The 16004-nt window shown below is 41.1% G+C and overlaps 1 protein-coding gene across 1 annotated transcript; it reads left to right on the plus strand.

Moving 5' to 3' along the window:
• Positions 1–12764: 12764 nt before the first annotated feature.
• Positions 12765–13264, plus strand: LOC114175158. Its single transcript, XM_028059927.1, has 2 exons — positions 12765–12870; positions 13014–13264. Exons 1-2 carry the CDS (start codon positions 12765–12767, stop codon positions 13262–13264), a joined length of 357 nt encoding a protein of 118 aa, XP_027915728.1.
• Positions 13265–16004: the final 2740 nt, after the last annotated feature.

The following is a 16004-nucleotide window of genomic DNA, read 5'->3' on the forward strand; positions in this document are numbered from 1 at the left end:
CTTTCCTAGCTAGATTCCATTGTCCACTTTCACAAAGACTTCTCAATAAAAATTTCAAAACGAAGCTTGAGTGTGTGAAAATTGTTTTCATTGTGAGTTAAAGTCCTAATGACCCAACGAAGGTCAACTAGGTGAAAATCTTCGTTAGGCCTCCAATCATCGATCTATCGGTGAAAATCGATGATTCTCGCGGCGAAAGACTCTATTCTCAATGGAAGCGACGTTGTTCTCTCTTGGTGGAAATGAGGTTTCCTCCATTTAACACCTCATGACACTCAACGCTCAAGCTCTCACCGTTTCAAGATAACCTGACGATGTAAAAACCTCATATATGGTTAGGGTTGAGCTATGACGAGGGGAAACTCCACGCTCTCATTCATCAAAAGCTAAAAATTACAATTTGGTGGGCTCCCTTTTATAAGAAGTCAACCATGACAAAGATAAACGAAAGTGAAAACAGGAAAAAGTAAAACCCTAACGACTAGGTAACCTTGTACAAGGGTTTAAGGATTCTAGAAGGTGTGGACATTGCTCGTAAAAGGGTGAAAAGCCTGAACCAAATGGCTACCTAAAGGGTTTAAGAGGTGAAGAACCCTTACTGTTGCCATAGACCCATTTCTGGAGAATGAGGAAGCCCTTCCATCCTCACATACGCAAAATAGATCACATGCCTTCATCAAAACATAATTGGGTTATTTCCAATTAAAGCCAACAAATGATGGTTTGTTGATTTGGTGTTTGGGGATGCACGTGTGACACTGAAGCTTTTTGGAGAAGACTAATTGGGCTGTTGGAAGAACCATGATGCAGGCACAAAAGATGTTGCTTGCTTATTATGCATAAGAGACATTGTAGCCGGCAAAATGGAGGCAAGATATTTGGCCTATTGGAGGACATTGGGTCTTGGCCCAAATAGGTGATATTGATAATGAAATTTGAGGCTGATTGAATTGGGCAGTAGGCCCAATGGATGAATAATTGTTAAAGTGGCCCACAAATGGTCCATGAAGGAGAGCTTGACATGTGTTAGTCTCACCCTCATGAAAAACGCATCACTCATGTGTTGCCATGTGAAAAGGTGCTATATGAAACGTCTCTCCACTAGGACAATGACACATAGCCACTACCTTTATAAGAGAACTCTCCATTAAGGGTTTACCATGTGGCATGTGGGACGACTTTCGCTAAGCTATGCTTTATTAACTTAATTAATCACCCCAAGAGTTGCTTAAACTAGTGCACATGATGCTCCATACTTAAGCAAGATTATTTTAAACCCTACACTACTTGACCCTTCATACAAGACTTAAAAAGAAACCTACACTACTTGACCCTTAATATAAGGTCTAAATATTCCTAATTATTAAAGATACTCCATTATGGCCCAAAAGAAGAGAGCTTTGCATCACCTTGGATAGATGCCTCTAGCACTTCTTAAAAGTGCTTGGCCATGGCTAGAGGTTTGCCATCAAGAAAACACGTCACTCTTAGGTGAAGACTAAAAGGCCAACTTTTTCTTAGAGATGAGTGATGAATGTTGTCACTTGATTGCTCAAGATAAGGCCAAAGATAGAACTCCACTCCTTGGAGGAGAGCTCACAGTAATATGGTTGAAACAATATATTATTTTACTTAAGTTGATCAACTAATGCACATGTCTTAGAGAACCCCTTAAATAGAGAGTTTAGGAACCTCTATGCAAAAAGAAAAAGTACAAAAAGGGTGCTATAGCAATTACAAAACCCTAATTCTAGAAGCTAGAAGGTAGGCTAACATAAATCAACAAATGGAATGAAATGAGCACTCCAAAGATGATTCTCAGCCAAGAGAAGGGAGGCGCAAGGACCACATGTACCACCATGGTACAAGTTACTTTATGTTTTATGCCTTTTCTCTCTCATCACATTTCCATGTGGTCCAATGATGCTTTGCCATGTGGGAACACTTTAATTTGTCTCCATTTGTGGCCATCTTACCCTAATCTGTCTCCATTTGTGGCCATCTCATCACATGACAAATAATTCGACATGTTGACTTGAGCCAAGTCAAATCTAGTCAACCTTAGTTAAGGTCAACAAGTCAACTAAGGTTGATCTAACTAAGCCAAGTTTAGGGAAATCAACATAATGAAATACTAAATAAAGACAAGGAAGAAGGATAAAAGTCTCTCCTCTAGTCATGCTTCTTTTGATCCTTCTTAGGAGAGCTTTCATTGCTTCTTGTGTTGTCAAGCCTTCATAAGGTGCTATGAAATAACTTTTATGAATGTGCAAAACATGATTGATTTAAGCTATGGAATGAATCAAAACAGGAATTGGTTATGCAAATCAGTTTGAATAAAACATAAATAGAACATGGAAACTTAAACGAAATCAAACAAATACATAGAATGTAAAAATAAAAAAATGAAGCAGCATCCTTAAACTAACAAAATTAACGAATGTAACGAGAATAACTACCAAATCGTAAATTTGTGATTTCTAAGTCTAAATCGAAAATCAATCGTTCAAATATGTTAAATGAAGTGAAAGAAACTTGTAGGAAGTACAAATACTGAATTCAAACACTCAACACGCAAATTGAAATTGAAAATAAAAATAAACAAATTGAAATCAAAAATCAAAATAAATGATCAACAAAAAGTGACAAAAACCAGAATCTCAATGATTGAATTAATTATATCAGAACACTTGATCGAGGCATATTGTGCAATCACTATGTCGAGGAGATGGACGCTTTGTGCTAAGAGAACTCGAAGCTTAGAAGGAAGCTCGAGACTGAAGTAGTCAATGTTAAAAGGAAAGATAAAGTCCAAACGATCTTAAAGCGTCGCTGTATACTGGCACACCCCGCGAAAGTAAAGAAGTAAGCAAGTACAATCCCACCCCTCAGACAATGGCCACAACCACTAATATAGCAACTAGACCAAAGCGCTAAGACACTTCATAGATGGCATCACAGAGACTCCGCTTCCTAAATAGTGGGAAGCCTTCAGTATGTACCGATACGATGGAAGCACTGATCCTAATTAACACATCTCTATCTATGTCACCCAAGTGAGCCTCTACTCGACCAATGACAGTCATGTGCAAGGCCTTCCCTACAACCCTTAAAGGCCCCCTATTAGACAAGAGAAAGGCGAAACATTGAAAGCCTTCATTGAGAGATTTAGCAAGGTAGCACTGAAGATAAAAAATTTAAACCCTGAAGTTATCCTGCAGTACATGATGGTGGCATTAAAAGTAGGCCCCTTCACTAAGAACCTCAGCATAAAACCCTTGACCAGCATGTACGAGTTGAGATAGGAAGTCGCTAAATTCAAAGGTGTGGACCCAGAGCAGGATGATCCCATGGTGATCACAATCGAAATCGAGAACTGTGTTGTCCAAAAAGTTCTTATTGACCAAGGAAACTCAATAGACATCCTCTACTAGAAGACATATAAGAAGTTGTAGTTTTCAGAAGAAGCGATGGTGCAATATGACGAGCCAATATACGGTGTCTCAAGGGAAATGGTGTGTACAAGGTGATACATAGATTTACATATCGCCTTTGGTGAAGGTAGTTTGACCAAGATGATACATATCAGGTACCTGGTCATCGAAGAACATACTTCATACAAAATCTTGCTAGAAAGACCCTCACTACACACATTAGGGGTCCTGGTATCTACCCCTCATCGTAATGATGTTTTCGTTAGCATTAGAAGATATTGTGATGATTCACATTGATTAAAAGGTAGATAGTCAGTGCAACATATATAACTTATAGCTTCCGTCACAACCAATAACATTGAACGTGTGCATAACGACAATATTACCATGGTAGGTGAAGATCTAGATCCCATAATAAGGAACGACGTCCGACTAGCATCGGTTGGAGACACCAAGAAATTCCCTCTACAAGAAGGAATAAACTTGAATGTGGATCCACAATGAATGAAGAAGGAGAAACGACCATAGGCCTAATGCTCATGCAGAACGTCGATTTGTTTGCATGGACAATAGTTGATCTTCCAAGAGCCGACCCAAGAATGGTCTCACATAAGTTGTCCATATTCCATGACCAAACCAAGACGCAAATTGCAACTACTTCATCATGCAACAACAAACCCTAGGGGAGAGAGAGAAAGGGTTGCCACGTGGAAGGCTTTAATTGGAAAATCAAAGGGTCAACTAACTAAAGTCTGGTAAAACAGTCAAAGTTTGGCCAAAAAGAGTGCTGAAATGAAATTATTCATCTTTTGTTATTTCTCTGCAAATTTAGATCGCAAGATTGTAGGGGCTGAATTGGAATTTTGGTTAAGTTTAGTTGTTGATAATTATTTAGATATTTTTAGATAATTCATATCAACTGAAAATATCTTCTAGATATTTTTGAAATTGATAAAATCTATTAATGATTTGAAAGATATTATATCGACAAATAAAAGATTTCAGCAACAAAAAAGATAATATTCAAGTCCATTCAAGGACTATATAAAGAGACCAAGGGGAGGCAGAAAGGGAAGTTCGGAACTTTGGAATTTAGAAACCCCTAGAGGGGCCTAATTTCGTTTTCTCTCTCCACTCACTTCTTCTATTTTTATGTTACTTTTGCAATCCATGGAGTGATAAACTTCTTAGGTTGGTTTTATTATAATTTCATTGTGGATTCTGATGTTAGAATGAAATAATTTCTTTGTTCTTTTTATTATTTTTATGGTTTTCATTTATCTATTTCTTTTGTCTTTGAATCATGTAAAAAGTAATGATTTTGACATGCTAGCTAATTAGCGAAGTGTTTAAATTATATGCAGGCCAATCACATGAGTTGAAGGGTTTTTAAATTTAATTGGGATTTTGTTTTGATTTTGTTTAAAAACTTTCATGTGATTAAATGGGTTTTTACCAATAATTGAGACTTTACTTTGATTAATTAAGCTTTTTATTTAGTGAAGAGACAAAATAATAGACATGATTAGGATAGTAAAATTGGATTGAAATTATACTTTGGTTGAATTTACTGTGGATAATCTAAAAGTTCTTACTTGTAATGGAGATTGTACTTTGGTTAAAAGTGAGAACTCCAACAAATTAATTAAGACTTTAAATTTATTAATTTGAAAATATAGAATAATAATTAATTGAGCAATAATCTTTAGATAACTGATGATGAATCTATTTTGAAAAAGTAGTGGAATCAATCTATTTTCTTTATCATTGTTTTTATATTTTTTTACCTTTCACCAATTTTATTTCTCTTATTACTCTTATTATTTCACTAACCCTTTTTTATAGTTTTATAAGAACTAATTTGTTAAGAATCAATTCCGTATTCATTGAGAGACGACTTATGGTTGATTTTACAAATTCAAATTGATTATAAGTTATTGTTTTATTAACTAAATCTTTGTAGATATGATTTTGTTGTGTTATAATTGAACTAGTGTACTTATTGGATAAAAATGTATCCCTTGTTGAGAGGTCAAGAACCCTCTACACCAACCAATGTTCTGAATAATCACAACAAATAACTCATCCATCCTAGACTTCTCAACCAACCTAGCCACCACCACAACCATGTAGACCAACATATGACAAGCCCAACAACAATAAAACATTGCAAAATTGGAGGCCACATGTATGGAATCCACTATTGTGTTTACTTTACCATGTTTTGGAATGACAATTCAAATGTATTTTAAAGAACAAATCATTACATAATAATATGCTCTACTCACTCAATACATTCACAACTCACGAAAGTTTGAACAACACACATACACTATAATTACATTAATCACACCAATAAAAGTAACCAATCATACCAATAATTGGACTCACTTTTCTAAAAACTTTAAGAGCTTTCTCTATATTTATAATCTTCTTTCTTTGTCTCACAATATTTGCATCACATTTATCACTAACATCTTCAAAACACCATTTGAAGTAATTGCAACCCATCCTATTTGGATTGTAACTCTATTGTTGAAAAAGCCATAACATAATATTTATTATTACCAAATGATTACAAAAACAAAATATAATCAACCAAAATTTCATAAATTTGATACAATCCCAAAATTATTTTCCATCATTCTTGAAAACGGCTACATTTCCATAGTTGCAAGATTACTCCATGAGCCTTATTACCACCACCACTCTCATGAGAAGTGTAAGACCCGTGAAAATTAATTAATTAAATATTTAATTAATTAATAAATGTGATTAGAAAGCGCCTTTATGGCATTAACTATTGTTTAATGTGATGTGGAAAAGTACTAGCTCAAGTAGTTGAGAGTACTTTGATTGTGTGAGAGGACTTGGGTTCGAGTCCTATGTATGCCAATTATGTGTAGTTGTTTTATTATTGATTTTAAAGATATGTATGAGTATGTGATTGGTATTGTAAACTTATGTGGATTTGTGTGTATCACCAATGTGATTTGGTATAGTGGTTGTGCTTTGGCCTTAGGAGTGGAAGGTCATGGGTTCAAACCTTGGTGGGCAAAGAATAAGCTTTATTTTTGCTAACTAATAGTTGTGGTATGAATGTGAAGGGGTAAAGAAAAGCCTAGCAGAATGGGGCAGCCAAGGGGTTGGAAAATTACCAAATGATTAACATTGAAGAGGAATTAAAACCCACAAAGCCCAAAACTCGTTTTATTTTTAAAAACCCTCTTAAAGGCACCTATAAAAGCCAAAACTTAGGAAAAGGGAAGGGTTTTGGCATCTGTGGTGAACTATTATAGAGAGAGTACGAAATTTAGGCTGAGAGAGGAGGTTTGGGTGCGTAAAGGGGCTGAACTAAGAGGAAGTCTATGGCACATCATTGGCAAACCAAGGAAAACCAATCTTCTTCCCAATTTCAATCAAATTTTCAGGTTAGGGGATCTTATCCTAATTTTCGTGTTGTTAGTTTAGGTGTATGCATTGGGTAAATTTGTATGTCATGGAAATTGTGTGGTATGTGATGGGATTCAGAATCTGATTGGCTGAGATTGTGTGCAAAGCCTCGCTATGCGTTTTGGTGATTAGAGGGAGAGTTTTGGTATGGAATGGGTAGATATGATTTAATCTCGAGTTGGTTAATATGAATGGATGATATAGGACCTATTCTGATGATTATGCCCATTATTTGTGCTTGGTAATGTGTTAATTATGTGTTGGTATTGTTAGTGGTGCGAATTGGGCAAAGTGGAGTGATTCGAGTGCGTGAACAGACTCGAGAACCTGCAAGTCTCGCCCAAGCGGGTCCTCCTCGCCTAGGCGAGAGTTGTAGAGTCTCACATTGGGTCCTGGTTCGTGGTTCTCGCCTAGGCGACCAGGAAAAAGGTTGAGCGACAAGGTATCTCGCTCAGGCGAGAGGCACTCGCCTCAGCGAGGTCGCGAGGAGAACTTGGAAGTTTTGAGCGCGATATCCCCCCAGGCGAGATGTTTTGAGTTTTGAGCGACTGACACTCTCGCCTAGGCGAGAGTGGCTCGCCCAAGCGAGTTCTTGAAGTGTGTTCTTGTGTGTTTTGTTGAAGACTCGTCTAGGCGAGGTGTTAGAGTGGTTTTGGGCGAATGTGTGGCTCGCCTAGGCGGGAAGATCTCGCCTAAGCGAGATGACTAGTTGATGCTACTATTCTAGCGAGTGTCCCTGGTTTAAGCGAGTTTATGTGATTTTGACATGTTGTAATTGCTTGTGGGTGTGATTTGGTTACTTTATCCTAAGTATAGGAATTTTATGCATGTGGTGTGGCATTTGGGCTTGAAGGACTAAGTCCAATAGGGGTCTGGGATGTGCTCGGTGGTTGGACACATGATGGGCAAGGAACTGGTTGAGTTCCCGTCGGCTACTATTGGGCGAGGAGTCCTTAGTATGGTGATTGCATGTGTCGGGTGCACGATGGGAAAGGAACTGTGATGTTCCTGTCGGTTACTATTGGGCGAAGAGTCCATAGTATGGTGATTGCGTGCGTGCCAGGGTCCAAGTATGAGACTTGGATGTTTTACTACAGACGAGGAGTCTGTAGGGCAGGACTATGAGCGGGATAGGCTCATATGGTTGGACCACGAATGAGTTAGTTTCGTGGGAGCACAGGGAAGTCCCAAGACCTAGTTCATGCATATGACTCATGAAGGACTATGAGGTCATGGTTGGGTGATGTGGAAATTATGAGTTTTGTACTTATGTTGTTTTGGGTTGGGAAACATGTTTATTTCATATATTTGTTTATACTTTATTGTGCATAGCTCACCCTATCTGTGTGTGTGTGGCGATGATCGGATATCTTGTTATCCGGGAGCAGATGATGTGACAGGTGGGCCAGGAGATGCATAGACTCGGAGCGGGGGCTAGCTTGGGATTTTTGTATATATTTTAGTTGTGAGATAATTATGTAATCATTTCAGGAGCCATTGAGTTTTATTCGAGTTTTATGAGTATTGACTCCTGGTTTATGATAGTGATATTAAAGTTTTAAATTTCCCGTGTGTTTTTGGGAAATGGTTTTATTAAATGCGTTCTTTATTTTATCGGATTTTATTTATGAAATTTTCGTAATATTCCTTAGGATGTTACAATTGGTATCTGAGCAAATGTTTTGAAAATATTTAAAAAAAAAAATTTGGGGCTTTTGGGAAGTGAGCTTACCGTTTGATTGTGTGTGTGATTTAGTTGTATGTAAGTAAGATATTAGTGGTTTTATTTAACTAAGTGAAGTGGTTTTAACAATTGTAATGTGGCGTATCCAAGCTATGGCTGCTAACAGAAGGAGGAGGAATAGTGGTGCTGATGACATTGCGGAGGCCATTCATCGGATGGTGGATGCGATGCAAACACCGGTGGCAGCGTAGCCTAGGACTGCTATTGCACCAATTAGGTGCCTACTATGGAGGACTTCCTACGCCACAAGCCAGCGGAGTTCACTGGCAAAGCATCTACTAATGAAGCGGAGGCCTGGCTTCGCAAGTGTGAGAAGATATTCACAGTGATGAACTGCGCGGATGAGCATAAATTATTGTTTGCCACCTACCTTCTGAATGATGATGCTGAGTACTGGTGGGCGGGGATGCAACAACAGATGCGGACCTGAGAGGAACAGGTCGATTGGACCAACTTCAAGATGCGTTTCCTGGAGAAATACTTTCCTGGCATGGCTAAACAAGACAAGGAAGCTGAGTTCCTTGCACTGCAGCAGGGAGATATGACGGTGCAAGAATATGTGAACAGGTTTGAGCACCTGGCGAGGTATTACTCGCAAGCCATTACTGAAGAATGGAGATGTTTAAAGTTTGAGCGAGGACTCAGACATGAGCTGAAGAGGGTGGTAACACCGTTGCGAGAGAGAAGATTCCCAATCTTGGTGGAACAGGCCAAGAGTGCTGAGCACCTGGAGAAGGGCCTTGGCCCAGTTATGAGTAGACACCAGAGGAATGTCGTAGACGCGCGACAAATGAAGAAGCCGTATAGCCGGCCACAGACGTCTCAGGGTCCTACTTGTTACCAGTATGGAGGACCCCATTTGAAAAGAAATTGTCCACAGCTGACCAGCGGGGTAGGAGGATCCAGTGATCGTCACAAGTGCTTCATATGCGACAAACTAGGTCATTTTGCGAACAATTGCCCTGAGAAGAAGAGCCTTGGTGCGAAGAAACCAAAAGTAGCGTCGCCAGCAGAACGAGCTCAGGCCGTTGGGAGAATTTTTGCCATGACATCTACTGAGGCGACTCAGTCAGGTAACTTGATATTGCAACCTTGTTTACTTATGGGGCATGATGTCTTAGTTTTATTTTATTCTGGCGCATCCCATTCCTTTATCTCTAATGCTTGTGTGGGACGATTGAGTTTGGTGACACGTGACTTGGGGTGTGAGTTGCTTGTTTCAACTCCTTCCTTGGGCCAGGTAGCTACCAGTTCAGTCTGTGTTGGGTGTTCAATGGTGGTGGCAGGTCACAGATACAAGGTGAACTTGGTGTGCTTGCCCTTGGAGGGAATGGATGTGATATTGGGAATGGACTGGTTGTCTAACAATCACATCATAATTGATTGTGGACGGCGCAATTTGGTATTCCCAGAACATGAAGGGTTGGAATTGATATCATCTCGGGAAGCTGCGAAAGCGTTACAAGACGGGGCTGTGTGTTTTATGGTGGTAGCCAAGCCAGAGAAGAAAAGTGCGGCGGAGGTGATCCAATCTATACCAGTGGCTAATGAATATGTAGATGTGTTTCTAGATGAAGTGCCAGGGTTGCCGCCGAGTCGAGAAATTGACTTCACCATTGACCTCATTCCTGGTGCAGGTCCAGTGTCTATGGCTCCATACAGAATGGCACCGGCTGAGCTTGTAGAACACAAGAAGCAAATTGAAGAGTTACTGGAGAAGCAATTCATTCGACCAAGCGCGTCGCCTTGGGGAGCTCCAATCTTGTTAGTGAAGAAGAAGGATGGGAGCTCGCGACTATGTGTGGATTATAGGCAGCTAAATAAGATGACTATTAAAAACAAATATCCATTGCCAAGGATCGACGACTTGCTAGATCAGTTGAAGGGAGTAGGGGTGTTCTCTAAAATCGAATTGAGGTCGGGATACCACCAAATTCTAGTGCGGCTGGAGGATGTGCAAAAGACAACATTCAGGTCAAGATACGACCACTATGAATATGTGGTGATGCCATTTGGAGTGACGAATGCACCAGCAGTATTCATGGATTACATGAATAGAATTTTCCGACCTTGGTTGGATAAGTTTGTTGTTGTCTTTATTGATGACATTCTTATTTACTCGAGGACACGAGAGGATCATGCCGATCACTTGAAGGTAGTGTTGAAGATACTCAGAGACCACCAGTTGTATGGAAAGCTGTCCAAGTGTGAGTTTTGGCTAGAGGAGGTACAGTTTCTTGGACATGTCATCTCAGCTAAGGGTATTGTAGTAGACCTGGCTAAGATTGAGATGGTACTTAACTGGGAAAGGCCTAAGACAGTGACGGAGGTGCGAAGTTTCTTGGGCCTAGCAGGTTACTACAAGAGGTTTGTGGAGGGGTTCTCAAAGAAGGTGAACCCATTGACACAACTGACAAGAAAAGACCAGTCGTTCTCTTGGACCGAGCAGTGTAAAGAGTGCTTTGAGGAAATGAAGAAGTGTTTGACTACCGCTCCAGTGCTAGTGATTCCAGATACCGAGAAGGTGTTTGAGGTGTACTGTGATGCATCATATCAAGGTCTGGGGTGTGTATTGATGCAAGAAAAGAGGGCAGTGGCATATGCTTCTCGTCAACTGAAGGTGCATGAGAAGAATTACCCGACTCATGACTTGGAGCTAGCCGCCATAGTGTTTGCTCTTAAGTCTTGGAGGCATTATTTATACGGCTCTCAATTTCGAGTATTCAGCGACCACAAAAGTTTGAAGTAGTTGTTTGACCAAAAGGAGCTGAATATGAGGCAGCGTGGGTGGATGGAGTATTTGAAAGACTATGACTTCGAATTGCTCTACGATCCGGGCAAGGCAAATGTTGTAGCCGATGCTTTGAGTCGGAAGAAGATGCATATATCTTGTATGATGATAAAGGAGTTAGAGTTGATTGAGAAACTCCGAGATATGAACCTGGGGATGCAGTTTGGATCAAACTCGATACATTGTAGCTTGCTAAGAGTTACTAATGAATTTTTGAATGAAATTTGTGTGGCTCAAGGGCATGACTTGGAATTACAACAGTTTGTGGGGTGGTTAGGTACTGAAAAAGGGAAGGATTATTAGATGGGAGAGGACGACATTCTACGATTTAAAGGTAGAGTGTGTGTACCAGGAGGGCCTCATTTCAGGAGGCAGATACTGAAGGAGGGTCACCAAAGTCGTCTTAGCATACATCCAGGTATGACTAAGATGTATAAGGATTTGAAGGAGTCCTTTTGGTGGAATGGTATGAAGGCAGACGTAGCAGACTTTGTTGCTCAGTGTTTGGTATGTCAAAAGGCCAAAATTGAACATCAAAGGCCGGGAGGTACCCTGCAACCACTAGACGTGCCTCAGTGGAAGTGGGACAATATCTCTATGGATTTTGTGACACATCTTCCACGGTCGACTAAGGGCCATGATTCAGTTTGGGTGATAGTAGACAGACTGACAAAATGTGCACATTTCCTGCCTATGAATTAGAAGTGGTCGATGGATAAGTTAGCAGAGTTGTATGTGCGAGAGGTGGTAAGATTGCATGGGGTACCCGAAAGTATAGTATCAGATCGGGACCCTAGATTCACCTCACAGTTTTGGCAATCGTTGCAGGCGGCCTTGGGAACACAGTTGAGGATGAGTTTAGCGTATCATCCTCAGACAGATGGACAGTCTGAACGGACCATCCAATCTCTAGAAGACTTATTGAGATCTTGTGTGTTGGATCATATAGGAAACTGGAATGATGTGCTACCTTTGGTGGAGTTCACCTACAATAATAGTTACCATTCCAGTATTGGTGTGGCGCCCTATGAAGCATTGTATGGAAGAAGGTGTAGAACCCCATTGTGCTGGTATCAGGATCGTGAAACCTTTGTGCTTGGTCCTGAATTTCTGCAACAGACGACCAGTAAGGTCAAGTTTATCCAAGACCGGATGAGAGCAACTCAGAGTAGGCAAAAGTCTTATGCAGATAAGAGGAGACAACCACTTAAGTTTGATGAAGGAGACCATGTACTTGTTCGGGTGACGCCAACCATAGGTATCGGAAGGGTTCTTAAATCAAGGAAGTTGACTCCGAGGTTTATAGGAGACGACCAGTAAGGTCAAGTTTATCCAAGACCGGATGAGAGCAACTCAGAGTAGGCAAAAGTCTTATGCAGATAAGAGGAGACGACCACTTAAGTTTGATGAAGGAGACCATGTACTTCTTCGGGTGATGCCAACCATAGGTATCGGAAGGGTTCTTAAATCAAGGAAGTTGACTCCGAGGTTTATAGGGCCTTATTAGATTACACGGAGAATAGGTGCAGCGGCGTATGAAATCACTTTACCACCTCACCATCCAACTTCCATAATGTGTTTCACGTCTTAGAGTTGAGGAAATACATTGCAAGTCTAGATCATGTTTTGGAGTCAGATGAGGTGCAAGTACGCGAGGATCTGATTATGCCAGTTGGACCAGTGCGCATATTGGATACTCAGGTCAGGCAACTGAGAGGTAAGGAGTTGAAGACGGTGAAGGTTCTTTGGGACGAGGAAACTCAAGAGATGACTTGGGAGATGGAGGACCTCATGAGGAAGTCTTATCCTCATCTCTTTGCTGGTAAGTTCTATTTTCGATGACGAAAACTTTTAAAGGTGGGGGAATTGTAAGACCCATGAAAATTAATTAATTAAATAATTAATTAATTAATAAATGCGAGTAGAAATCGCCTTTATGGCATTAACTATTGTTTAATGTGACGTGGAAAAGTACCAGCTCAAGTGGTTGAGAGTACTTTGATTGTGTGAGAGGACTTGGGTTCGAGTCCTATGTATGCCAATTATGTGCAGTTGTTTTATTATTGATTTTAAAGATATGTATGAGTACCGCGTACACGATCATCACCAAACACAAACAGATAGAGTGAGCTAACAGTTAAAACATACAAAATATACTGCATGGCCACAACCATATCAAGTATCTTTTCTCTTCCCACAGAATCTTACTCTATTTCCATCACATGGCCACCACCATGTGCTTAAAACATACAAAATATACTACATGGCCACAACCATATCAAGTATCTTTTCTCTTCCCACAGAATCTTACTTTATTTCCATCACATGGCTACCACCATGTGCACCGATGCACTTAATGGAAGTCACGTTACCTTCCCTCCACATGGCCACCACCATGCATAATAAGTACATCAGGAAACCTCGCTTGAGTTCTTCTCATGGCCACAACCATCTAAGCAACGTCCCAGGGCTACCAAACTTGTCAGCAACCACTGAGGAGGGCAATCCATCTGGACCCATCCGTACTGGCCACAACCAGCACACTCACACCGGCACACTCGCCAACCCGAGCTACAACTCAAGATTCCTCGTGTTCATCTGCTATCCCGAGCCACAACTCAAGGGAAGTCATTCCGGGCCACAACCCATAGAATGTCACGTGCTTAACCCCTATCCCGAGCCACAACTCAAGGATACGTTCCGGGCCACAACCCATGGAACACCAGCAAGCTCACCATCTAGATATCTTAGAAGCCTTATAGATCACACATCACCATTCAATCTTCGATCAATCCAATACTGCAATTTATTGCTTCTAAACCTATCACCCATCCATCTCTAGGCTTAAACATCTAACTTTCGCCTAAGCATTCCAGTTCACCTCGCTTAGGCTAGGTTACCTCGCCTGAGCGAGCACCATACACAAAACCAACCACGAACCCTCGCTTAGGCGAGTCACACTCGCCTGGGCGAGATCACGTTTCGCACCAAAACTCACCTCTCTCACTTGGGCTGCAAGTGAACTCCCATCAGAATGCTCTTCGAACTCTCGCTCAAGCGAGAGTCTCTCGCCTGAGCGAGATGCGATTTCGCCTAAGAAACAAACCTCGCCTACGCGAGTTACGCAACCAATGCACTCGAGACACCCACGGATTCTCTCTTGGGCGAGTCACCCTCGCCTAAGCGAGTTGGTCTGTCGCCCAAAACCCAAATCACCTCGCCTGAGCGAACTGCTCGAGCAGAGAGAGGTTTATGAGTCCCTGCATGTCTCGCTTAGGCGAGCCTAGCTCGCCTGAGCGAAAACTGCAGGTTCTGGCACTGATTCACGCATACCACATTGCACCAAAGACTCAAAACGCAACATAAACATACCAATTCACTCAACACAACTCAGATAGGCATATGAACATAATTGGCCACGAAGTTATGCCCCAACAACCCAACTTTACATAATCACAGAATACCCCGAACACAACCCCATTATATGCATGCATTAGGTCAATTTCAATGAAACAGTCCCCAAAACCCATAACCCCAAATTCCCTCATGTGCAGCACGAAATTCAGAGTACAAAACCTATCAGAATTAACGAAAATTCAGGTTACAACCACTTCCTTTTTCCCTCTCTACTTCACTCCTTTAGCCACCCCCTTCTGCTAAAATCTCTCTCAACCATTCATATTCAGCCACACAACCTTTTAGCAAAAAGAAGTTAAATTTGAGTCCACCCAGGTTCGAACCCACACCATGCCCAAAGTTAAGTCAACTCTAAACCATCAGGCCAACCCATATTTCTTGCTAACACATACACTTCAAGCATTATCTCATACTGAGTGTGGCCCAACATATTATTAAAACATTAACAACAAAATACACATAATTGGCATACATAGGACTCGAACCCAAGTCTTCTCAGACAATCAAAGTACTCTCAACCATTTGAGCTAGCACTTTTCCACATCATACATAACATAAATTAATGTCATAAATGCACTAGCCTCCCGCATTTATTAATTATTTATTTATTTAATTAATTAAATTTTGCGGGTCTTACATTACCCCCACCTTTAAAATTTTTCGTCCTCGAAAAAGAGAACTTACCGACGAAAAGATGAGGATAAGTCCTCCTCATGAAATCCTCCATCTCCCACGTCATTTCCTCAGTTGCCTCATCCCAGAGCACCTTCACCGTCCTGATCTCCTTCCCTCTGAGCTGCTTCACTTGAGAATCCAAGATTCTCACTGGTCCAACTCCCATAGTCAGATCCTCACGCACCTGGACATCATCCTGCTCCAGCACATGGCTAGGATCTGCCACGTACTTCCTTAGCTATGAAACATGGAAGACATTGTGCAGATTTGCCAGGTGTGGTGGCAAGGCAACCTCGTATGCGACTGGTCCGATCCTTCTCGTAATCTGATACGGACCAATGAACCGAGGAGTCAACTTCCTCGATTTTAGAGCTCTCCCAATATCGGCTGTAGGTGTAACCCTGAGGAACACATGGTCACCAGCCTCGAACTCGAGTGGCCTCCTTCTCTTATCAGCGTAGGATTTATGCCGACTCTGGGTTGCTCGCAT

This window comes from Vigna unguiculata, chromosome 3 (genome assembly GCF_004118075.2).
Source record: "Vigna unguiculata cultivar IT97K-499-35 chromosome 3, ASM411807v1, whole genome shotgun sequence".
In the NCBI taxonomy this organism is placed as follows: Eukaryota; Viridiplantae; Streptophyta; class Magnoliopsida; order Fabales; family Fabaceae; genus Vigna; species Vigna unguiculata.

What these genes read in the sequence shown, in the direction of transcription:
- LOC114175158 (XM_028059927.1), top strand. Translation starts at nt 12,765, where the DNA reads ATGAGAGCAACTCAGAGTAGGCAAAAGTCTTATGCAGATAAGAGGAGA. An exon ending in TCGGGTGATGCCAACCATAG is followed by an intron (nt 12,871 to 13,013) that starts GTATCGGAAGGG and finishes TTCACGTCTTAG; the next exon opens with AGTTGAGGAAATACATTGCA.